Source organism: Folsomia candida, unplaced genomic scaffold (genome assembly GCF_002217175.1).
Source record: "Folsomia candida strain VU population unplaced genomic scaffold, ASM221717v1 Fcan01_Sc009, whole genome shotgun sequence".
Classification (NCBI taxonomy): Eukaryota; Metazoa; Arthropoda; class Collembola; order Entomobryomorpha; family Isotomidae; genus Folsomia; species Folsomia candida.
Genome location: NW_019091201.1, coordinates 4314867 through 4341586, shown reverse-complemented (window position 1 = coordinate 4341586; position 26720 = coordinate 4314867). Strand labels below are relative to the sequence as shown.

General features: G+C 37.5%; 1 protein-coding gene across 1 annotated transcript; it reads right to left on the bottom strand.

Moving 5' to 3' along the window:
* Positions 1-1604: 1604 nt before the first annotated feature.
* Positions 1605-25531, bottom strand: LOC110854360 (tetraspanin-7). Its single transcript, XM_022102790.2, has 8 exons — positions 24863-25531; positions 21165-21255; positions 13557-13607; positions 13006-13143; positions 7583-7753; positions 6979-7104; positions 4372-4544; positions 1605-3840 (listed from the first exon to the last, which is right to left on the bottom strand). The coding sequence occupies exons 2-7, from the start codon at positions 21237-21239 to the stop codon at positions 4389-4391; spliced, it is 717 nt and encodes a 238-aa protein (XP_021958482.1). The 5' UTR covers positions 21240-21255; positions 24863-25531; the 3' UTR covers positions 1605-3840; positions 4372-4388.
* Between the last annotated feature and the right edge of the window lie 1189 nt (positions 25532-26720).

The window sequence follows — 26720 nt, the reverse complement described above, 5'->3', positions numbered from 1 at the left end:
ATGTATGTACATCACTTTGCATAATGCGCATCATGGGAACCATCCTTCGTGAGCATTACTTACCTCCATAACTCACAAGATTAAGAGAGAAAATGTCAAGGAATCCTGAGCGTCATTACATTACGTTACCAAAAATTACTTGTGCAAATTCGCGAAAATTTTTGCAACCATTTTTGACCTAAGTTGTTTGTTTGCGTCACGTTTACTTTACCTGTTTATTAATCCGAACGGACGGATGAAGAAGATGGATGTCACGGGAATATATATTTCTACATCCTTGTGTCCTCGTCCATTTTGAAGTGTTTGTGTTGTTGACCAAAAGTCGCCTAAATTTATTGATGTTCTACAAGGTCAGGAACAACATGGATTAATTTTGTTACAGGTCGACTTTTATGTGAACATGGTTGACGATTACGTAGATATTTCGTAGATAGTCTTTTGCGTGATGTTGCAAATCGGAAAAAATTATTACGACACGAGCTTACAAGAAAATTAATCTGTTTTCAGACCTTTTCGATGTGGTGGGTTATCTAGTTTTTCTGGGATAGGACTATATTTCTGTCTGCGTGTCATTATTAATTTGACATGATTTTTTATAGTTCCTGAAATTATGGAACACGAAATGAAGGAAGATGTTGCATGGGAGAATAATTTCCAGTGACATGCAATGCAATCCAGCACATCGATATCAGAGAGGATGGATTTCATATCGTTATAGGTGCGTGTTTAAACCTTATATTTCTAGGATTCATGTTGCCCCCGTAATTAAAGATTTCTGTGTAGAAATTTCTACACTACAAATTGTTCATGCAGAGTATTCAATTTTTGAAATAAAAAAATTGCTCATAAAAAGCCACATTTCTACATAAATAATATGTAGCATGTGGTTATCTATGTATGCAATGAACGGTTATCATATGTAAATTATATTGAACTCGACTCGACCCATCAAAATTGGGTAAGTCAAAAACACGTGTGTAGATATTTAAAATATGTGTAGGTTGTACCATATGTACGTGTTTTCTAAGGAAAATTCTCACGGTATTCGGCCAGGAAAATTGATGCATACATACATCAAAAATCTCTGATTTGTCTAAAAGTAGATATGATTCTAATAAATTATTCAACCTGAAAAATTAGTCTATATACAAAAACACACGTGGATTTTTTTTACAAAATTGATATACCAATGAGACTCGCTTGCGGGTAATTCTAATATACTTATTACAATTACCTGTAAACGAGTCTCATTTTTTTTCAAGATTTGACGAAACATGTTTTTTCCAGGTAGAAAAGTCCATATTTCTTGTTTTAGCCAAAAATTGTTCTGATTAAATTCAGTTGCCAGACATGATTTTGCATAAAAATTGGAGGGATTAAACATTTGAAAAATATTTGCACTTTTGTACCCTTTCTATTCGAAATCTTAAACCAGAAATTTCAGAATGCTCTAAAAATGCACTTTTTTGTGCTTAAAAACATTTCTGGAGTTAACTTTTGTGCATCAAATCTCTTCTCCAGAATTATAATTAGGCCGTCGATATGCTGCAATTAATTTCCAATTGAAATTTCTAATGCGTAAAAAAAGTTCTTTTCCGCAGACGTTATTGAGATGTCATTCTTTATTATGTCATCATCATCATAGGTTAACCTTATCTTATTTCTACATCGATAAATAGTAATCAGAATTCTATCCACATCCGACTCATTTGACAACTAACACAACATCATAATCAAGATGAATTTTGTGGTACACTCTTAAAAATAGGGTTCCCCTTTTGAAAAGTAAAAGCACTCTAAGTTTTTTTTTGCATCAAGTAAACCATACTAAATCCAGCATAAACTTTAAGGCCCCACAACATGCGGGTTTTAAATTTGAATTTTTGTGTCTCAACTTTCCCTTCTTCCATGTATTCAATTAGCTATTTTGAAACCTGTTAACCTTCGTACGATTTTGCATAATTTGCTTAATTTAGAATTTAGAATGCATATTTACTCTTCAAACCGGGGACCATTATTTTTAAGAGTGCATGGTAAATAGCATTCTATGTTAACATCACAGTTATAATGTTTAATGTTCCAATACACATGCTGACGACGGTAGGAGCGTTGGATTGCAATGATTGAATATTTTTTTTTTAATTCATACCTGCTAACTAAATATATTATTACTCATCATGCACCTTTGTCTGTCTGTACGTCCATGACACTTGCACTTGCTAAGTGGCTGTCGTGGAAAGTCAATCAGACAATAATACGCACCGCTAATTCTATTCTATACTGTATCTTTTTTTAACTAGCATATTGCATTCGGTATTCATTTTTTAAGGACATGTGCACTCACACGAACAATGCATACGTAAAGTTGAATTTCGATTTCTGTTTTAAATACTTAATTAGAATTGTGATCACATCGGACATTCATTGTCATCTGTCTGCAGATTGTATTATATTTTTATGGTTAATATCTAAATATTTTTATTACACTGTAACATATTTTTTAAAATTATGCTAAAAATTTCGCATTTGACTAAATATAATAACGTTCACTTATTTACATAATTAGCTGCAGCATAATTGCGCAGAATGATTTCCTTTAACTATTTCCTTAACATGCGACATGATTCCATTTCCATTTTAACAATGTGGATTTATAATAAAGTTAGTGTGTGGTTTGGTTTGGTTTGCGGATTTACATTTGCAAAATTTTGACTTATCTATCTATGTATATATACCAGATTTATGTATGTACATATGTGTAATTTTGACTTATTAAATATGTAGATACGTGTACATAAACCCAATTAATTATTTATATAAGTAATTTAACATTGTATTTTTTATGGAGAGAATTGAGTGCATGAATGTTGTGTGCGGATGGACATGTAATTTTGTGGAGGATTTGTTTGTATATGTGCACATTTTGGCAAAAAATGTATGTACATAGAGCAGAAAAGTACGCAATTAATTCGCACATAAGTACATGTGCACGTACGTACATTAAATAAATCAGAGACGATGAGATGAGATTGACGAGGATGGAAAACGATCTTGAATTTTTTAAGAGGTTTTTAAGAGATGGTGTGATTTGGAAGGTTTCGATTTTTTTTCTATAGCGAATAGAATTTTCTTCTTCTTACAAATTCGAGTTGCTGATATGTCGGATTTTCTGGAATTTGCAAAAACATGCACTGCACTTTTTTTGTGTTTATGAAAGTTCTTCTAAACGGAAGGAGATGGTGATTGGTGATTGTTGGCATCATATTTTATGAAATTTTATGAAATCCTTTACATGAGGAAGATGTAGCGTAAAAAGTGAGAGAGAAGAGAGGATTACGCAATTAGATAAGTAAGTATGCATAAATACGTGTTCTTATGTAGTTTAGTGAATAATAATCTCTCCGTGGTTTTGCGTATGTAAGTTAGCGGAGGACTACTCGAATTTTTGCAATTTTTGCAATGAAAATTATTTACTGAATAATAATTTCCCCGTGGTTTAGCGGAGGACTACTCGAATTTTTGCAACTTTGCAAATTTTTGCAATGAAAATTATAACAATGAAATGAAATTCTACGAATAAATATGTATGTACGTAATGTGCAATTACATTCCCAACTTGCGAAAACTTTAGTAATTACTTATTTACTGACTGGTGGGTGACAATGGGGCTTAAATCTTGCAAAATTTAGAGAGGACAGTAAATCCGTCCCAATGAATTATGTATTAACACTAAACAAAATTCGCAACTTCTTCTTCCCATCCTTTCTGTGCAAGAATTGGTATCCCACCCCAAAACACCATAAATTTTCTCAGAACCTCTCTTCAGAATCCAGATCCAGCCTTAAAGATATAAAAAATCAAATATTGTATTAATCCTAAGGACTAAATATACTCGCCCATCTCACCCTCTTTGTATTAACCATACCTGTTCACTTTCACTCATGTGACTGATTATGATACTGAATGAAAATGAATTTCCTGTGATTTGAATGAAAATGAGTGAAAGATTCCGTCATTTCGGATGAATGACTGTGAATGAAAGATTTCTCACTCATTTCATTTCTCACCATGTGCTTAATACATGGGGCGCAGTAAGAAATGAAGTCAGATGAAGTGAAATGAAGTGAGTTTGAAAGAAAATGACTGAATGTGAAGGAAAATCTTCAGTTAGAAATTAATTGGGATGACTGAACTTAAAGAGTCTTTTTTTGAACAGGTATGGTATTAACAAGCAGATTAACTCATCATTTATATAGATAAGAATTCATGGGATATTATCCATTGTTATTTGTTGAAATATTTTTTCCTTAATGTGTTAATACCAAGTAACTTTCTGTATATTCACATTTAAATTAAGAAATATGTAAATACCTCGTCCTGGAGTCAAATCAAGTCATCTGTTCGTATTTCGTTTTCTGGAGCAACTTGGCCAAGCAGGCGGTAAGGAGGACGCCGAAGAGTTGGAAGATCGCCAGGCCCAGGGCTGATGCCGCCATTATACCGAGTTTCTCGGTAAGAAAGCTCGTTACCAGTGCGTAACATCCCTGAAAAGAGAAAGTATATAAAATGGATCAGCAGATTCGATCCGATTTTCTCACTTTCTCTTCTTCTTCAAGCCCATTAGGAAGAAGGGTACAGTGTTTCGTTTTAGACGTCGAGAACTATTTTTGTACTCGACATGGTTCAAAAATGGAACGAAATATTGGACTTTAAAAATATGTCTAATTGTCCAAAAATTATTTTTGACGTCAAAAATGTCAAAAAAAATTATTTTTGACGTCCAAAATGTCCAAAATAATAATTTTGGTCGTTCAAAATGTCCAAAAGCTTTCAAAATTTGAAAATGGGACGGCTAATTTACCATCCGCATATAAGCAGTGTTTCGTTTTGGGCCGATAAAACCTTTTTTATGCTGGACATGGTCCAAACGCATCAAAATTTTGACTAATCTTGGACATTGAAAAATGTTTAAATTGTCCAAAAAATAATTTTGGACGTTAAAAATGTCCAAAAGCTTTCAAGATTTGAAAATGGCTAATGCGCATAAATAGTGTTTTGTTTTGGACGAATAAGCCTGTTTTTGGACGGAATACCGTCTAAAAATGTCTAAAACTGGAAGAAAAACTTGGATGTCCAAAAGTGGATGTCTAAAATATTTTGGAAGTCTAAAATTAAAAAAGGCTCACAAAACTGGGAAAAATTATGTTAGACGTCCAAAATGTACAAAAATGTCCAAAAGCATCAAAATAAGTATTTACAGATATGCAATCTCCCATTAATTTTGAGCATTTTGCTGCATCTGTAATATCACGCAATTTGAAAAAAAACTGTTGTTTTCACATATTTTCTTGTGGGAAATTAAGAAATTTTCCAAACCATGCCGTATTAAAGACAAAAATGCTCAAAATTAATGGGAGATTACATATACGCCGATGAACTATCGAAGGATTCAGTAATAAAGAACTGGTAATATTTTGCCCTATTTTCTATTTTTGACACTTTTGGGCGCCCAAAATTGGTTAAAACCGGTTTTAAACGACTGTTCTGGACATTTGTTAAAAAAACCAGAGCGAAACCCTGTCCGAAAAAGACAAAGTTGAACTTTTTTTCATGCCAGATGAGCTGAGCTTGGAGAAAGTGCGAGGGGACTGGAGAGAGTGAAAACGTACGCAGACCAGCCAGAGAACAGAACATGCACAATTTATAGCGCTTCGTAATTAATTACTTATTATATTTGCCAGCCAATGAGAAGCCCATTAAGAGATTGGATCTGAAGAAGTAAGATCAGTCAGGAAAAAAGGGGGATGAAAAGGCGATATTTTAAGGGATTTTTTGCCCATATTGTAGGCTTCTTTTATATATTTATGTTTATATATGTGGATGCATTGTATTACTGCCATTGTAGCAAATTGTGGACAAGATTTGTGGACTTGATGGCTGCCCGTTATTTGGCTGGCAAGTGGCAACCTTGAAATGGATCAAGTTTGAATCCGGAACGATCATAAATTATTAGTTGCTCACTTTCTTTCTTTCTTCCTTCAGGGTTTTCTCTCTTAGGCTGTTATGGAGTTAGGTAGAGTTGTACGATGGGTAGGGCATGGAAATAAATTGCAGGAATTTTTGGAATTTTGGGTATTTATGAAAATAAATATTGTGGGAATTTGTTGTATAAGTAATATTGGCTTTTAAATTAAAATGCTGGGCATATATGTATTTATTTAGGACATGCCATAAATAATGCCTTCTAAACTTTCCTGGGAATAAGTACATCTTTCCAAAATCTAGTATTTTATGCATTTTTAGCATAAAAAGAAACACCTTTTATGGACATTTTTGACATGAAAATAAATTCCTGGAGTGTTGGCAGAGAAAAAAATTCCTGACATTTTAGGCGTAAAAATAAATTCCTCGTATTTTGGCCATGAAAATAAATGGCTCGGAATTTACAGTAACATTGCCCTTAAAAATACTGGACAAACTGGGCATGCCATAAATGGAACTTTGGGCATTCAAATATGTAAATTCATGACATGAATGAATGAATGCTTTATTATACCGGCTTATTAGTACAAGACATTTATGCAATGAAAATAAATTTATGGAGTTTTTAACTTGAAAACAAATCACTGGAATTTTACGTATGAAAATAAGTTCCTAACATTTTGGGTATTACAAAATTCAATTCCTTGATAACATTAGACAATAACTTCGGACCAGCCATAAATGCCTATAAAAATAGACATAAATACACTAAATCCTTCGACATCCCGATAAGTACAACTCTACCCGGATAACTACGTGCTGGTGGTGCTCACGGCCTGGTGAAAAATTCAATTTTGTTTCTCTTCTTTCGTATTTTGTTATCGTGCAGTGGATATTTTATGTATGTACGTGGCTTGGCTGGGTAGCACCATGCCAATCCCGTTGGCACGTATCTCCAATACTTAATGATAATGAGAATGGATAAAGTTTACGCACAGTGGTGTAAATCATGTGTAAATTCTTCGTGTCGCAACCCATATTCGTTTTGCAGCAGGATCCGGGCACCTTTCCGTAATGGGTGGAATACCAGTCAGCGTATCCGTCATTTCCGCAGCAGTGCAACTAAATACAGGAAAAAAACGGGAACAAATAAATTTCAATTATCTCCAGGTTTTTTTATCTCGGCTCGATCAAATGGAATGTGTAAAAAATTTAGTAAAAATATCATCAAATTTCATAAAATTTCATTAATCTTCATGAAATTATCAAATTCCATAAAATTTCATCTCAATACATATGCCATGAAATCTTTAAATTCTTTACAAATTCGATAATATGTCATCTGAATCTAACACGAAATTATCTAATTTCACACAAATAAAATTTTATAAAGGCGTCATAACATTTCATAAAATTTCACGAATCTTCATGAAATCAACAAATTTCATACAAATACAATTTTATAAAGGTATCAACAAATTTCATGAAATCTTACATGTTATTCGCTCAATTTCATACAAATTATCTCAATTTTCCATTAAATCATCAAATTTCATCAAAGTGTCATCAAATTTCATACAAATTTCATCAAATTTCTTACATGGAATTGAAGCGAGTTGATAGCCGATGTCCGAGCGTGATCCGTCATATACAAGCCAATCGAGCTGTTGAGTCCTTTAGAAAAGGAGGCGCGGAGCTTGGTCCGGTACGCGTATCCAGAAATGCAAGCGCTCACCTCCATCACAAACACGATCGCGAGGAAAGCCGCGTACTGAAAGAAAAAATCAGAGTGAAAGTTGGGGAAAAAACTAATCAATTTTTATTTACAAAGTTACACACGCTTAGAATAAGTTAGTAACAAAATTGTCACCGCATCAATACCGGTAAAAATTTGTAACCGAATGATAACATTTCCACGGAACTCAAATTTGATACTAAAAATTGATTTAAACTTTGCAACAAATTTAAGTCCCCTGAAAATTATTGTTACCTTACCGTGACAAATTTTTACCCGGCGTGGATTTTCATTGCCCGATCCATCATGCCACCCCGGATAAAAATTTGCTACTGCAAAATAACAATCATTTCCGGAAAACTTGCGGAAAGTTGCTATTTACAAAGGCTTTATCAATTTTTGAGCTCCGCGGAAATTATTTCCGTGGTAAATCATTACCGGCATTGTAGAGCCTCATACATACCTTATAATAATGACTAAATCAATAAACACGTGACGGTAACGATTTTGTTAACTTAAATATTTCAAGGGTATTTCAAGCGTATATTTCAACTTCATAAAAATTGATTACATATTTTTTTCAACTTGAGTGTAATAACGGGTAGAGAAAAGTAAAAAGTGAAAAAATATGGGATGCTGATGATGAAAAGTTAAAACAAAAAAAAATGGAGTGCAATATAATATGGAGCGGATATTTCTTCCCGTCGAGCCACGTTATGTCACGGTCTGCTCATAACTCATCACTAATTCATCCCCAGAACAAGCGGAGAGAGAAAGTCCATTTCGCTTGGAAAATAAATAGCCCACAGGTCCTCATTGCATTGCAGCAGCCGTAACAATATTACGTTACGTGGACAAGTATAAAGTAGTGCTGGAGGGTTGGCTGGTTCTACTTTTCGAGTAATATTGTTATTATTATTATTATTATTTCCGCAGAGAGGGGGATAACGGAGGGAGTGAGGGGAGTTTTCGTGGTGGTGGACGTGGTTCTCCTGTTAAATTAATGCCTTTCTTCATGACTATTAACAAGCCGGGAACAGATTGAAGGATTCCACTTTATGAAATGTTTATTCTTTTCCGGCAGACCCGGTATTAGGGACGGGTTATGTTCTCTCCTGGGTGGGAGAAAGTTTTGGGAGAGAAAGGTCTTATGTAAGAGGAATGTGGGTTTGTCTGTCGGTCGGTCTGGCTGAGACACGCTATATGAAACACTGTACAGATTTTGACCAAATTACACAAATAAAATGAAGTTGAGAACATATAATTAGCCGAGTCGTGTTTAAAAAATGAAATTTTAAATCAAGATGTAAATTCGTCTCAGAATTAGTAGAAAATTTTTACAATTTTTAAACCAAGGGAATTTTGAAACGGGTCGCAAATTGCTGAAATTTTTCATTTAGAAAATGTGTGCACAATAATGGTACCAATTTTGTGGCATAAATATGTGTTATTTATTAGCCTTAAAAATCGTATGTAACCCTCGATTTTTTAAATTACTCAAGGTACGTAACTCCTGTCTCGGGCTATGTGAAGTGTACCACTGTACATTTTTTCGTTAATAATATTTCTCACCAACCAACATCATGCTTAACAACTTGTCCATGTTTCTTTCCTCTCCCGAAATTCTTTCAAATGAATCCGAACGACCAAATGCAATGCGGGCATCTCCTCCTCCATATCTCACTTTACTTTGCTTTCCCTTCCTCCTCAGAAATTTGCAAAACTAACTTTTGCACAAGATAAGTTGGGCAATTTCGCAAAACTCATCTCATCTCGCGCCTCGTTCCCATCCAAGGAGCAGCATATACATTAAACTCGCTACATAATCGAGTTCCCAACTTGGTCTCTCGTGTATAACGCGTCGAGTTAGCATCGCCTCGACGGAGGACGCAGTGGCCGCGGAAGCCGTGGGGACATGTCGGGTCAGAAAAATTGTAGAATGTGGGGAGGGAAGGGTTTATGTAACATGGACAAATGCAAACCTGTTCACTTTCATTTGACTGATTATGATAATGAATGAAAATGAATTTCCTGTCATTTGAGTGAAAATTATTGAAAGATTCCATCATTTCAGATGAATGACTGTGAATGAAAGGATTTCTCACTCATTTAATTTTTCACACTGGGCGTACTCACGACAACTTCTTATTTCGCATCGCAACTCATTTAGCAAACTTCCGAAGATCAAAATATTTCTGTCGTGAGGGGATTCGCAAAATATGACTTCGCAAATCTCTCTAATCTCGCAAATCTACTGAAAATACCAATTTTGGTATTGTTTCCATGGATTTCTTTAATTTCTCCTGCTGAAGATGGTGAGGATGAGTTTGCGAAGTAATTTTGCGAAATAAGAACATGCCCAATTGCTGGGTAAATTTGCGAAAAAAATCCCTTGGTTTTCCCGCAAAATTTTTGCGAAATCGCGCATATCTCGCAAAACTTCGCAAGTTATGTTGCTATGCTCAATTTGCGAGATATGCGAGATATGCGAAGGTTGACGTGAGTACGCTCACTATTTGTATGCATGGGTCAAAGTACGAAATGAAGTCAGATGAAGAGAAATCAAATGAATTTGAACGAAAATGAATGTGAATGAAAATCTTTAGTCAGAAATCGGGATGACTGACTTTTGAATGAATACTAAATTTTTGAACGGGTATGGACAAATGATAGGGACATCGAACAACCGTGGGGAAATTGTCCCTCTGTCCCCTCCCCACCCTTCCGCGGCCACTGGTCGGAGGCACAACTTGTTTCAGGGAACAATTTGTCCTACATTGAGAAAGATGCAAGGCGAGGAAATAAAATGTATTACATTTCGTCGGTTGGTCGTTGCTACAAGGAAATATTTGAGTCAAAAGTTAATTGCAGTGTAACTTTGCTCGACGAGGCGAAAAGTTTGAGAAAAACTGAGCCTAAACCTAGATTAAATTCTTGTTTTGACTTTTTCCCCTCGCTCAATTGGTTTCGTTGTAAGAACAACTTTTCGTCGTTTTCAGGAGGGCAATTTTCCACTTCATCTTCAAAAACTTGGCGTAGTGGAAGTGGAAAAAGGAGAACATTTGTATCTACAAGTTCGTGGATACCTCAGATACATGAGTACACAGTGGCCGCGGAATCATGGGTGGGGACAGAAGGACCATGTCCCCACGGTTGTTCGATGTCCCCATAATGTTATATAAACCCCTCCCTCCCCCTATCCTACAATGCTAATGTCCCCCGATGTCCCCACGGCTTCCGCAGCCACTGCGATTATATAGAGGTCACCCGGTACGAATGTACGTATGAAAAGTTGCGAAATTCGCCAAATATTTACACCGATTGGACGGAGCTATCAACACAATTATGCATAAAACTAGCAGGAAATAATTATCTATCGTTAATATTTAAGACTGTAATTAACCTTTGCAATTAAGTACATAAGCAGTTTTATTTAATGGACTTTTAGGCATGATCTGGCAAAGAATGCTGCGTATTTTGCAGAATTGTATGAATTTTTACTCAAATTCTTTCCGTCTAATGACGCGAATGAGGGGGTGCATTGCATTCCTTCCCAAATTTATGAGCAGTTCGACACAGTGGCCGCGGAAGCTGGGGGACAAGGGGACAATTGTCCCCACGGTTATTCGATGTCCGCATCATCTCCCCATCTTATACAAACCCCTCCTCCCCCCATCCTATAATGTTAATGTCCCCACGGCTTCCGCGGCCACTGGTTGGACACAGCTAAACTACTTACTAACCCATAACTGAAACCCTTCCGGCTTACATAAAGGCCGTTCTCTCATCCAATATTCATTTTATTTCTTCTTTATATCCGACTACGCAGTTTAGCCAAATGTTCTTATCTTGAATAAGTCAGTAACACAAAAAAGTAACCAACTTTCCCGAACATTAGGGAAGAATGAAAGAGTGAAAGAAGAATAAGAAATTCATTTTTTGAGGTGCGTTTATACTTCACTTAAGTTGCGCCAAATGTTATAGTTTAAGTGTGGCGCAAATTACAAAAATATGTATGTAGTGAAAGCATGACTTATGCATATTTTAGATGCTCATTTTCGAGAATGTAATAGAATTAAGCTACATTTCACTTCTTTGTACATACATACTTACATATAACTTGCGCCATAGTTAAGCTACAACGTTGGCGCAAGTTATAAAGGAAAGAGCGAAGTATAAACGCAAGTAACGCAGGTTGGATAAAGCTCTCAGAATGTTGCAGTAAGTACAATTAAGACACATTGATATTACACAACTTGCGCCAATGTTATAGTTTAACTATGGCGCAAGTTACCAGTGAGTGAAATCAATATAAACGCACCTTTTTCTAGTCGAAAAAAAACTGCTAGAACATTGCAGTGGAATTAATCCAAATATATGCATTTACACTTTTCAACTTGCGCCAACGTTATACTTTAACTATGGCGCAAACCAGGAAAAAGTAGAGTGATGCATAAACGCACCTTTCAAAACGCTGTCAGAACGCTTTTATGATGAGGAAGACGTAATAGTTTTTTTAATTCTGTTTACTAGAATGAGCACGAGAAAGAATGGTCGTGTTTGGATGGATGGATGGGAAACAAAGCCTCAAGGGTCTTAATTTTTGTGTGCCAGGCTGTTAAAGAGTTTCGCAACATCAATAACATATCCATCATAAAAGTTGCCTCCTTCCTACCCGTAAAAAGTGAACCTATTCCATCCAAAGTTGGTCATCATCATCGTATTTCATCTTCACGAGGAGGAAAATAAACTCGTAATGAGCCAAAGTTTCCTAAGCTCATCAACTATTACAAAAGGAATAATGGATGAGGAGACGCAGGATCAGCTAGCGAGCCAAATGCACCTTTCTCTGACCAGTGGCCGCGGAAGCGGTGGGGACCTCGGGGGACATTCACAGTGTAGGAGGGACAGGTGCCACAAGGGTAGACGATTTGTGGGGACATTGCCCCTCTGTCCCCCCACCCTTCCGCGGCCACTGCATCATGCACGTACATCTGCGTAGCCTGAATTCTCTCAGTGGCCGCGGAAGCTGTGGGGACATCTGGGGGCATTAACATTATAGGATGGGGGAGGGAGGGGTTTATATAACATGGGGAGATGATGCGGACATCGAACAACCGTGTGGACATTGTCCCTCTGTTCCCACAAACGCTTCCGCGGCCACTGTTCCTCTCTCCTCTTTCCAATTTGCGCTCCAAGTAAGTCCGACTTTTGTGCCGAAATTATAAGACTACGGATCACCGAATTGAATTGGAGGATAGCATTTCATCCTGTAATTGGTTACTTACGATGTAGAGTAGGATCGGTTGTTCCTTGATGGTACAGCAGCACGCCAACGTGGCCAGGAACAGGATCAGTATCCCCGTTCCCACCAGCACGTAGGGAGCAGTGGCCGAAAAATCGGGAGAAAGTTCCAAATATTTGTGCTAAATATGAGAAAAGAATAATTTAGAGGGGAGATCTTTCAGCAGATGCTCTCGGATTTTGATAACCAAATTAGTGTGAATCGATGACAAATTTAATTAGGATGAAATTTGCGAAAGATACGATCTCCCAATGGGCACGTTCCGCAGAGATATTTTCATCCGAAGAGGAGAAAGCGCGCCCAAAAGTTGACAAATTTTACGCTTTGCAAATTTACTGCAAGTTTCTCCTCTTCGGATGCAAGTTTCTCAGCCAAACGTACCCATTGGGAGATCGTGTCTTTCGCAAATTTCATCCTAATCAAATTTGTCATCGATTCACACTAATTTGCCCAAAATCGGAGAGCATCCGCTGGGAAACTTCCCTTCTTCGGATACATTTTGGGAGAAAGTATATGTAAGTATTTATTACTCACCAATTCGACGTGCAGCCAGACTCCGAGGACCAAAAGTGCGATGCCCGACAGCTGAGAAAAATGAAAAATCGTATTGTTATTGCTTCTCCGTTATTATGGCAGCACTCGAGTTCATAAAGCGCGAGCTAATGGTTGGTGAAAGGTTGGAGGAGAAAGTATGTAGTGTCAGTGGCCGCGGAAGCCTGGGGACAATGTCCCCACGGTTATTCAATGTCCCCCTCATGTTATATAAACCCCTCCCTCCCCCCATCCTACAATGGAAATGTCCCCCGATGTCCCCACGGCTTCCGCGGCCACTGTATCGTGCGATTAATGGGGCTCCATTATTACACTGACTCCATTCGTTCAGGACAATGCTCTATAAGCCTGTCTTTGTTACCTGGATAATAATGCTAATTATTCGCACATATTTTACATCGTATACTGTCTGCGAGGTTTACGATGCACGCTTCATGGCGCTGATCGCATCGTATATTTTCCGCTTAATTTGCGACTGTGATCGAATTTCCTTTATTCTATTTCCCTCATGAGACAAACGTCGACCACAAAGGCGACTGCTCGTTAACCTCGAAACGATATGGGCCTGCTGCCTTTTGTCAACATTTTGCTTGGGAGATCTGCACGTACGTACGAATATTGTTCGCCCCCAGCAAATTATTCCGCTTTCTGATGATCGCATCCATTTATTAGTTCCCAGGGGTCTTATTTTTTCTACTACACACGAAATAGGCACGAGGAGTGTTGTGTCTTCAACAGATGCGTTCGTATGTGTTGTCGTCGTGGAAGTGGGGAGGGTGCAAATTGCAAGAAATAGAGGGGAGAAAGTGGTTTCTTGTAGGTAAATATTTTGAACTGCAAGAAATTCAAGACACAAGAAACTACACTCCACCGCTATAAATACTTCATACTGAGCGTTGCAAGATGGCGCATATTTCTTGCACTTTCTCCAAGTTTCTTGCACCTCGTATTTCTCGCATTTCTTCCTTCCCACTGCAAAAAATACAGCAAACCTGTAAAACCGAAACCCTGCCTCCTCTCTTCCTCCCGACCAGTGAGCAGTAGTCCTGCATGCATGTAATGTACATGTTCGACAGCTACATGTACTTACACCATGCCGAGAAACTCGTTAACTTTATATGAGCTCGTTTACAACTCTTGTTGTTCTTGATTGTCGGAGGAGAGGCGTCGTATTTATGAAGGTTGAGTTACAACTCTGGTGAATTTTGCGCTATTGCTCTACAGACGCGAAGACTGCAATAAAATAAATGGTGGAGAGATGGATGGATGGACGTGAAGTTTATTTATTTTCTTTTCGGGGCAAAAGAAGCTTTCTCCTGCTTTCACTCGACCAGGAGAAAGTAGGAGAAAGCAGACAAGTCTTTTATGCAAGAAGAGAGAAAAGCAGGGCAGAAACCGATTCAAATAAATCATCCGATTTAGCGAGATTTCAATCCGGTACGTACAGAAGGAGCTTAAAAGCTTGTAATAAATGTCGTCCTTTCTATAACGTCACTTTATGTAAGGAGTGTGAGTTGATGTCTTCTCTCCGGGGGCATTTAGGTAGGGTGGATAAAGGACCATATTTTTAGGGGGGATGTTATGTTTATGGGGAAATTTGGAATTGAGAGGTATTTATTTTCTATAAAAAAAATTGTGGAAAAAAATTGCTTTCTCTTTTCCAACGTGTAATGAATATTTGGGTTAATTTCAGGAAATTCAGGATTTTTGGGTAGGACGCTAATAAGGGTTATATTTACGGGGAAAATATGAAATTGTTTGTGAGATATTTTGTATATAAGAATTTGTAACAAGAATTGCTTTCTTTTTCAATTTGTTCTGCAATTGCAGGAAATTCGAAGTTTTTCATAAACATTCCAGGAGTCTATTTATGCAGGAAGAAAGACCATATTTTTTAAGAGGGACCCCAATAAAAGTTATATTTACGGGAGAAAATTTTATATTTTTAGAAATTTTGTACTAAAAATGTAACAAAAAATTGCTTTCACTTTCCTTCACATGAATACATACATACCTACGTGTTTATATTTCAAGAAATTCTGAATTTTCTTATATTTTTTAAGGATTTTTTTTTTCGATTCGCTTGTAGAATCCGGATTTGTATGCATTAAAATGTGGATATTTTCTAAAATATATTTGCACCAAAAAATTGCTTTCTCTTTCACCACGTGATACATATACGTGCTCGAATTTCAGGAAACTCATGATTTTTTTTCACAAAAAAAATTCGCTTGTCGGATGAGGATTTGCATACATTGAAATTCTAACATTCACCGACAGGATATTCTTTCTCTCTCTCTGCATCCAATCCTGAATGTGAAAGGAATGAAGAAAACGAATGTGACTGAATTCGCCCAACTTTCTCCCAGCTTTATTTCCTCGAGGCACAAGAAGAGAGAGACGTTTGGATTCTTCCCCTCTCGCAAAAAACGGGTCTCTCTCTCCGTCTCCGAATATAAATTAGGCTGAGAACGGAGCGGACGGAATGAACAAGATTCCTCCTCGTAACCGGGTGCAAAGATCAAACACATTAATAAAACGGGGCGAAGGATGAGCAATCCTTGTCCTCTCGAGAGACGGAGAGGGAGGGGAACGAAGAAGATGTTTGAACCGATTTTTAATTGTCAGACGGAGAACACTCTTAGAAAAGTGGGATTTAATCATGATTGGCTGGGGGACGAATGTGTGACGCTACAGGGACTGGTAATAACGGGAATTACAGTTTAAGGTGCTGTTGTATGGGGGTTTTTTATTGAAGTTTTTGTGTCTCAATCCCTTGTTGAATGTGTTCAAATAGCGATTTTGAAACGTTATCATCTCTGTGCGTTTTTTATAAAATGAAGGTTTTGTTGCATTTAAAAATCGATAATTTTTAGGTTTGAAAAATTATGAGGTTATAATTTTGATTTTTTTCTTCCATGTGAAAATAGAAAAAAATAGATAAAAAAATAAGTAAAAATTAAATGTTTTCCAATGGAAGAAAAAAATCAAAATTTTAACATCCTAACTTTTCAAACCTAAAAATTATCAATTTTTGGATAAAATAAAATTGTCATTTTGTATAAAAAAAACGCACAGAGATGAATAGGTTTCGAAATCGCCATTTGTATATATGCAAAAAGGGAAAGTTGAGACGAAAAATTTAAATTCAAAACCCGCATAAAATGCCACCTTAACAATGTTGTGGAAATACAAAAATTACCACTACGAAACAAATTACTACCAATCCGGTAGGAAATTATTACTAAATCAATACCATCACGGAATAAATATGTCACTCTACCAGATTTTTAACAGTGCCTACATAATAATGGATTCCAGCATGTATACGCAGCAAGTTTTGCTCCTCTGCTGCATGTCCGCGTCCGCTTGAATGCGGAACAAACAAAGGGGGCGAAGAATGCAGACGGACGGAAACAAATGGATTCCTCGCGTCTCTTCCTCCAACACTTTGCAGCTTAGAGGATTAAGTCGGCTTTCTCGTCCCATCAGAAGCAAGAGGACGAGGAGGAGGTGCGTATGACAGAATTCAGGCGAACGTTCAACAGAGCTGGGCAAAATAGGGACAGCATTTTGATCTCCGTTCTTCTCCCGTAGGGTTAAAAAATTGTAAGAGTGGTAAAATTGTAAGATTGCATTTGTACAGATGACACTAAGAGTTTGACACAGAAATGAAAATTCTGTTGAAAATAATAATAATTAAAAAGTTTTATAGATTGGGAGGTGTTGTCAAACATAATTATTTAAATTAATTAAATGCAAAGATTGAAAGAACAAATTTTAAAAAGCAGAGGTGGGTAAAATATACTGTAAAAATATTTACAGTATTTTGAGCTTTGTTCTTCCCACAGGGAAGAATTTCTACATATGCACAAAATTTTGAAATTCAGTGATGACTAAAATACTGGATCAAAATACAAGATTTTGAACTCCGTTCTTCCCAGAGGTTGGATTTCCGTGGGTGTGACACCCATAAAAAGACGAAAATCTACGTGGAGAAAGCAACAGTCATAAGAAAATACTGGTTTTGTGAAGAAATTAACTTTTTCATAATTTTGAATTCAAAAATGTGAAACAAAAAATTGCTTTCTCATTCACAACGTAATATGTCTACGTGCTTGAATTTCAGCAAGCTCATTATGATTTTTTTAAACAAAAATCCGCTCGTGGAACGAGAAACATGCATTCGAATTTCTAATTTTTTTATAAAAACACTTTTTGACGGTGCGAAATAAATACAAAATCCATCTTTTTCAGTTTTTTAAAAATAAGGTATTTTAACAGCGATAAGAAGTTGATTTCTTCAGAAAGCCTGTATTTTCGTACGACTGTTGCCTTCTCCACGTAGATTTTCGTCTTTTTGTGGGTGTAACACCTCCGGAAATCCAAACTTAGGGAAGAATGGAGCTCAAAATACTGTATTTTGACAAAGTATTTTGCCCACTCTTGGCATTCACATGTGAAATGTGTCCCTCTTTTGTGGTACGATGACGATTATTATGCATGCATCGTCAAACGGAGGAGGAGGACGGATCGTCAAACATATTCCGCATTACGGCATGTCATTTTCTGTCACTCGTTCGTGTGGGACAAAGTCAAGATAAGGTAGATGATGGGATGGAATGGGATAATGGTATGTATATAAAGTTATGTACGGACGTAGATTCGCCTCGAGGGTGGTGTATATGTATGTCTGTGTATTATCAGACTTTCACTCTCCTGGGATAAGCAACTGAACAGGAGGGATGCATTACTTTGTGAAATGAAATGAAAGCCAGGCGGAGAGAGAATCCGCGTGGTTTATGGGCAGTTCATACCCTGCATTTCATTCCCTCATAATTCTTATCGAAACATTTCATACCCTGCACATTTTATTCCCCATAGTTCATGTCCACAATTTATATCCTCATATTCCATACCCACAACATTTCATTCCCCACAGTTCATGCCCCCATAATTCATGCCCAGCTCATTTTATTCCCCCCAGTTCATGCCGCAAATTCATGTTGATATAGGAAATGAAACGTGTTGCGTATGAAATGTGAGGATATTAATTATGGGAGTGAAGTGTGGTTTATGAACTGTCCGGGCATCAATCCGCCTATTTATTTGCTGCCAGCAAACGAGCCTATTCTATTCTATAGGTAGCATTTTTTTATGTACAGTAGTCACTAATCTACCGATATATAGATTCTTTGTCGACCGGAAATTAAAAGTTGTATACGCCCGACAATGATGTGAGGAGATGGAGAGACCGAGATAGTAAAAAAAGTGGGATAGTTACACACAGGATTTGTCCGTCTGCAAACTTTATATGGAGAAAGTTTCCCCGACTTGTCACATATTGTCAGTGCTGACAATGTCAAATCTCCGGAATCGAATTCAGGACGGATGAAGAATCGATTCGTTTCAGGATGAACTGCAGAATTCCTCAATTCGACAGTAACGCCGTTGGTCAGTGGCCGAGGAAGGACAGAGGGACAATGCCCCCACGGTTATTCGATGTCCATATCATCTCCCCATCTTATATAAACCCCTGCCTCCCTCAATCCTACAATTTTAATGTCCCCACGACTTCCGCGGCCACTGAGAGAATTCAGGCTACTCAAATGTATGAGAATGTCGCAGTGGCCGCAGATGCGTGCGGACAGAGGGACAATGTCCCCACCGTTATTCGATGTCCCAATCATCCATGTTATGTAAACCTGTCCCTTCCCCATCCTACAATGTTAACGTCCCCCGATGTCCCCACAGCTTCCGCGGCCACTGACTCTTTGGGATTGTGCTATTGTGACGATGTGACTTTTTTATTCGTATTAACTTTCCCTCGTCTGGTCAGGGAAAAAACAGGCTCAACTTTTCGACCTTTTCGGCTTTTAACCTTACCAAGAATTCGATCAAATTTAAACCCGCTGTGAAAAAAGCAGGATGCATGTAGTCGAATCGGATCATATTGTGTAAGAAGTTGCTCTCGGCAGAAAGCGATTGTGAAGCCAAAAAGCTGGTGAAAGCATAAAAGGCAACCTTTCCCCGATAAATTTTGTTATGAAAGTTGTGGAAAATCTGGTTACTGAGAAAGAGAAAGAGAGAATCGGTGGCAGTATTATGATTTCAATATTGACGTGACATAGAGAAAATTGTATAAGTAACGATCAGTGTTTCGTTTCTTGCGGGTTTGGCACATTTTTTGCAGTGGATAGCATGAAATGTAAGATATGGGGGGTGCCAGAAACTGGGAGAAAGTGCAAGAAATATGGCCAGTCTAGCCACGCACCGTATGAAGTATCGTGATGTAAAGTAGTTTCTTGCACCTTACATTTCTTGCAGGTCAAAATACATGCAAAAACCACTTTCTTGCAGATTACTACTTGCACCCACTGTTTAATTCTTGTGGGTTTTCTACAATTATTGGCTTGGAAAGCTAGAAATTCAAGAAATTCAAGGTGCAAGAAATTGCAAAAATATGCGCCATCTAGCCACGCGCTAATATGCGCTATTTATAGCGGCGGGAATTCAGTTCTCGCGCCTCGCATTTCTCCCAGGTCGAAATATTTACCTGCAAGAAACCACTTTCTTCCCATTATTTCTTGCAAGTACTTACTTTCTCCCGAAACACTGGTAGTAACTCGAGGAGGACTTCAATTTTACTACTAATTTAGTTGACATTACCCAAAACTCGGTTAATTTCGCGGTGCTCGATTTTAGTGGTGAAAGTAAAAGTAAAAGTTGATATCTACCCATCTATCCGGCGTAGATTAAGACCTTCTTTTATGAGAGAGAGAGAAAGCAGACACGTATGACGACCATGCTGACGTATCAATTTGTCCAGGGACACAGAATCCATCCCACTTTTTGCTACACACAGATCGCACTCGTCTCGTCCTCAGATAAAAAAGAAAGGTCACCATTTGAAGTTGAAGAATACATCCAATTTAAAAATCGATGTTGAATCGACCACCCCATAAATCACTATCTCGCACAGCGGCATCATCCCGTTCTGCCTGCCGCCCTCTCATCTCATCCATCTTTTGAAAAGGTAGACGCGCGTCAGTGGCCGCGGAAGGAAGCGTGGGGACACAGAGGGGCAATGTCCCCACGGGTGTTCGATGTCGGGATCATCTGCTTATCTTATATAAACCCCTTCTTCGCCTCTATCCTACCATTTTAACGTCCCTACGTGTCCCCATAGCTTCCGCGGCCACTGGGAGAATTCAGGCTATTCAAAGGTAAGAACATGATTCAGTGGCCGCGGAAGCGTGGGGACAAAGGGACAATGTCCCACGGTTATTCTATCTTCCCATCATCTCCCCATCTTATATAAACCCCTACCTCCCCCTACCCTACAATATTAACATCCCCCCATGTCCCCCACTGCTTCCGCGGCCACTGCCCATAGTACCCAGCCTTTAATTGAAAACGACCCGAAAAATCGGAACACACAGGATTCTTCCCATTTTCAATTTTCCCCTTGAATACCCCAATCTCTGGTTGGATTTCGATTTAGAAAATTAATTAATTCGGGTTGGATTTCACTAACAGAGAGAGAAAATTTTCCTTAATTAATTATCAACAAGGCGATGTTATTCTTACCCAGAACACGATGTTGAATATCATCAAAAGTGTCTTCATACACGTCAGAGCCGCGACGGTTTGTAGGCTTCGCATCGTGGAGAAAGTTGGTCTGTAGAAAGGAATCAATAAATGCAAATTTATATCATACCTTGTTTTCCTTTCAGTCACTACTTTGTCCTTCAACATTCATCTCGAAAATTTTGCTCGGCATGCATAATGGGATTGGAGAGAGAGAGTGAAATGAGTTGTTTGGTGGGATGTTTGTTTTGAAGGGTGTGTGTGTGAGTGAGTTGTGCTTGAAAGGATGTCGGGGCGGGTTCGATTCGCCCCGAATTTCAATTTAGGTGGGTGTATCATGATGAGATCAAAGGTGTCAAAAATGCTGAGGGAATTCGTGCCGGGGCCAAAATGCAAAGAATTTATCTGTATTTTCATGCCCAAAATGCCCGGAATTTATTTTCGTACCATTGTCAGTCTAGTTAACGAAAGACAAATGACAGGAGTGAGTTGTACAATTTGCCCCGAATTTCAATTTAAGTATGTAACCTATGAGTTTGATAAATGGCAAGGGAATTTATGCCTCGTCCAAAATGCAAGGAATTTTTTTTACGCCTTAAAGGGTGTGAAATGTATATGTATTTTCATGCCGAAAATATGCGGGGCTTTTATTTTCTTGTGAAAAATATCCTGAATTTATTCCAGTGCCCAAAATGTCCAAAATGAATTTTTAAGTCCAAAATGCTAGGGATTTATGAGTATTTTCATGCCCAAAACTGTGGGAATTTAACTGTATTTTGATGCAAAAAATGTCGGAATTTTATTTTCCTGTCTAAAATGTCTCTAATTAATTTTCATGCCCTTGCCCATCGTACAACTCTACTTATGACGGAAGTGAAATGACAGGCCCGAACTCTGCTTGTCACGAGTATTCTCAAATTCAAATTGAATTTTTTTCTTACTCGTGAGAGAGAAAGAGATGAAAAATAATGGAGAAAATTATAAGTGGATGGATAGCAAAAGTTGGTCCTGCGTAGGTATAGATTTCTTTACTTTTTTCAAGTTTAAAACAACTTTCCTCTCTCCGAGTGCAAAAAAAATTGTTGCAAAATTCTTAATGCGCCACCTTTTTTTGAGGAGAAATCTTTGTCAAAAGAAAGTTTGAGACAAAGAAAAAGAAAGTGCCGATGGATGGATGGAAATAAGTAATATGCGCTACCAACCAACCAACCAACCGCAAGAAGAATAATATCCAGAGGGCGGATATGTATTTATTTTCAACTTTTTCAAATGATGACAAACGACAGTAAAAGTTTGCCGAGGTGTTCGTTAACTTGCATAGAGCACAAAAATTTCAAAACATTTGTTTTTACATATTGTCGCATATTTCTACATTTTCCGACATATAAATATTTCGGGTATTACATATGTGAAAAATATGTAAAACTTTTACACCTTTTTTCAAAATTAGGGTGTCCCAACTTTGAAAAAAAATCGCTTTTTTCCGCTCACGATTTTTTCGCTCTTTTTGTAAACCGCACTGCGCATGCGATTCCGATCTTTTTTCCGCTTTTTCTGCTCAAAAATAAAATCTACTTTAAGATGATTTTTTCGCTCTTTTTACTGCTTTGAGTGAAAAATCAGTCTCTCAGAGACATGTTTAAGGGGACATCACCCGATTTTGATGCCCTATGGAATATATTGCAATATCAGGTGAGTGTATGAAAAGTGAAGGAGGATTTTACTCCATGGCCCCACCTGCGCCCGCCACACCCCCTGAAAAGCATTGCAACCACTAAAACTACCGCATTCAAACCTTTGCCAAAAATCCTATTTTCATCCCATCATGGTAATTTTTGGATTTACATGATCTTAGATAGTTGTTTTATCATATCCAACATGAAGCAAATTTAAATTTTAAAAGAAACTCGAAAGTTTCCTGACCACCCATTCTCTGCTCGTGAGTATTCAAGCGATAAAAAATCGGGACAGTCAAGTATTGAGCGAAAAAAGCGGATTTCAGATTTTTTAGCTTTTCGCTTTTTCAGATCTTTTTTACTAACTTGGGAGACCCTAATGTATATATTTTGTAAATATTTCAAACTTGTGAGATGAAGAATTTGTGTGCAAATTAGATCACAAAAAATCGAGATCAATAAACTCAAAAATACAAATTTTGCTAAAATTCTCAATTTAAGCTCTTTTTTCGTACGTATATATATACTGTTTAAATCTTTTTCATAAATAATGCACTATTTTTCGTATTTCTTGTAAGGTTTTTCGTAAGTTTTACACTGTTAAAAATCTGGTATACTTCGGTATAATACCACTTCTGGTATAATACCAGTTTTCCAAGAGTGTATGAACTCCGCCCAGTAATAATCTAACCAATTTTCTACGAGTGTATTTCACCGATTTTTCATAAATACATAAATATCCTTCCTCTGACAATATCTGAACCTCCTCCCGAGAGTCAATATTCCTGTCCTTGTCTACCTTTTCCTTTTAGTGATGCTGATGACGATAAGATGTAAAGCAGGAGAGGAGGTACGTAGGTCTCTCTCTAAGCCCTTGTAAACGTTTGAAGAGACAGCTCTATAAATATGGTAATGGGAATCGATTTGATTCCACAGAAAATTAAATTTCAAGCAGGGACAAAAGAGCTCGAATTCGAGATTGTCCTCTAGACAAAGACTTCACTCTTCTGCTCCAGCGACTTTGACAAGTCAGGTTTAGATAAGAATGAGAAGATGACAAAGGCCAGGCCAGACCACGAGAGAGAAATGTTATGCGTATAAAAAAGAAAGAAAGGAAGGAAGACGAGACTTCCTACTTTTCGACTTTGAAATGAAATTGGAATAAAAAATCCGCTTTGACAATTCCCTACGAAATTATGTCCTTAAAAACACTAAACTACATTACGCGATGGGAAAAGAATGTCATGGGTCGATTTTTTTCGGAGGAGAAAGTGAATTCAATTTGAATAAATGCATGGGTAAAGAAAGAACAAGATTAAATAAATACGTTACTAGGTAGGGTTACCTTTAATCTGGAAGATTAGTAATTTTCAATTTAAAATGACGTTAGGAATTGTAGAAAGGAATGCAGATTTTTCGGAGAAAGTGAATTCGGTTTGAATACTTTTCATGTAAATGGATGCACGTTTCAAATTCGGGTCACCTTTAATCCGGAGGATTACACATTTTAAATTTAAGACGCCTAAGTAATTCGTCTCTTGTAGAAAATAAAATGTTGGGATGGGTCGAATTTTGTTGGGGGAAAGTGAATTCAATTTGAATGCTTTTTCATGGAAATGAAAGTAAAATTGGATAAAGAAAGAATAAGATTGAATAAATATGTTACAAATTCGGGTTACCTTTAATCTAGAAGATTAGTAATTTTCATTTTAAAAAGACATACATAGGTAATTTCTCTTTTGAGAAAAAAATTGTTGACTTTCTCGGAGAAAGTGAATTCAATTTGATCACTTTTCATGCATGTGTGCAAATGCATGTATGCAATAATGGGTAAAGAAGTAAGAAGATTAAATTCGGATTACTTCTAATTTGCAAGATTAGTAATCCTCAATTTAAAATGACATATGTCTGCAATTTTTCTCATTCATGTAACCATTTGCATGTATCGGTTCGGAATAATATTTGTGTAAATGCATGCATGTAAAATTGTGTTAGGAAATAACAAGATTAAACTAGGATTACCTTTAATCTGGAGGATTAACAATTTTAAATTTAAACGACGCAAGTAATTCGTCACCCTGTATCGATCTCAATCTTTCCTTGATCACCAGTGCAGCTCAGCTATTTAATTTCGAAAGTTCTTATTAACAATCTAGCTTTCTCCGCTTTCTCTCCTCTTCTCGTGTTAATTTCCCACTCGTGTCGTGCGTGCCACGCTATGAAATGAAGTGTTCAACAAAGTTTCTTGCTTCTTCTCCTTCTTCGAAATGCAAATCAGTTGTTTTACGAGGTCATAAAACGAGCCCGCACTCAATGCGATGGGATAAAAGTGGTCGTTTCTTTTCTCTACAAGGTCACCAGGCCTATTTTAGAGGTCGAAGAAAGTGCTAGCGGTGGTTCAGAGCGATCCCAATAAAACAACAATATTTGGAACGGCAATGGTTTAATCCGGCCTGAAAAGGGGCACGTTATCGAAGAGAATTGTGTGCTGAGATTTTGAGACAACGACTTTCTCCTCCTCCTCCTCAAGATTTGAAGTGGCAGATAGACAGAAAGTGGAAGAGCGGACAGACACACCGGGCGGATGAAGGACTCAAACTGAGATGCTTTCTCCTCTGCACTTAGTGCTCCTCTGTGGAGAACAAAGCTTTCACCCACCAACCAAGCAGGCAGGCAGGCACTTTCTCCTCACCAAGCAGACCCACTCTCTGCTGCTGCTGGGTTTGGTAAATAATACAGCGAGCTGGGGAACTGGATGGGGCGAGGAGAAAGCAAAGTTAAAGCGAAAGCTTTCTCTCCATCGTCCCAGAAGCTGACTTGGGACTCTTTTCGGTTCGGGAGAAAGTTGATGTTCCCTGTTTTCTTGTAGTGTGTAGCGTTAAATGGAATAAAATTGGATGAACTTCACGTATAAATGAAGGGCTTTCTCTCTCTCCGTGAGAGTGTGTAGGCTTGAGATTCAAAACGTGTTCAACTAACTGGAAACTTATTCTAGCTTTCTCTGTCTTCTCGGAATCTCTGACACGCGAAGGCTCTGCAATGTTTTCGGTAAATAACGGCCAGATTTTGGTAACGTGGGTAAGTAACAATATGTTATTTGTTGGTGCAATAGGATGAAATAGGGGCTTGCTTTTTGTAACAATGATGCGATGGTGTGAAGTGTAATGGTTGGATTTTGGAGAAATTTTGGAATTATGAAGTTCAAGGGAATACAACTAAAGTTTCCTGAGGTAAAGTATTTTGTTACATAACAATCTCAAATTTTGCTTATAATGCGAAAGTGTGAAGTGTAACACTACGATTTTGTTGAAATTTTGGAATTATGGGATTAATATAAGCAATTTTTCTTGAGGAAGTTTGTGCGATGGTTGGAATTTGTCAAAATAATTTGGGGGCAAGTTGAAAAATTGGCGATTTTGAGGAATGAAAGTACACCTTACTTCCTCTGTGTGGTAAAAATCGTTCATTTTTTCAACTTTCACCCAAAAAATTTTGACAAATTCCAAACCACCGTAAAAACTGCCTCAAGAAACGTTGGTTGTATTTACTTGAATTTCAACAAAATCGGAGCATTACACTTCACACCATCGCATTATTCAAAAATCGCAAAATTTGAAATTGTTATGTAACAAAACGCGTCACTGGGGTGAACACAAAGAAATAAAAAAATATGTGTCTAGTGACACCAAAGTTTCGTATGTAATACACGGAACGACATGCATGCACTCATTTGTCTTTGTCCACTCCACTCAAGAAGAACGCGTAACTAAGCGTAACGCCTTATCCTTCTTGCGAAATGGAGCTGGGCCAAGGGCAAATATTTTGCAAAGTGAAATGCAGTCGTATCATCATACATATAGTTTTCTTCTCTCCCTATTCA

What these genes read in the sequence shown, in the direction of transcription:
- LOC110854360 (XM_022102790.2), bottom strand. Translation starts at nt 21,239, where the DNA reads ATGCGAAGCCTACAAACCGTCGCGGCTCTGACGTGTATGAAGACACTT. An exon ending in TATTCAACATCGTGTTCTGG is followed by an intron (nt 13,608 to 21,164) that starts GTAAGAATAACA and finishes CATTTTTCTCAG; the next exon opens with CTGTCGGGCATCGCACTTTT. An exon ending in TACACATGATTTACACCACT is followed by an intron (nt 4,545 to 6,978) that starts GTGCGTAAACTT and finishes TTCTCTTTTCAG; the next exon opens with GGATGTTACGCACTGGTAAC.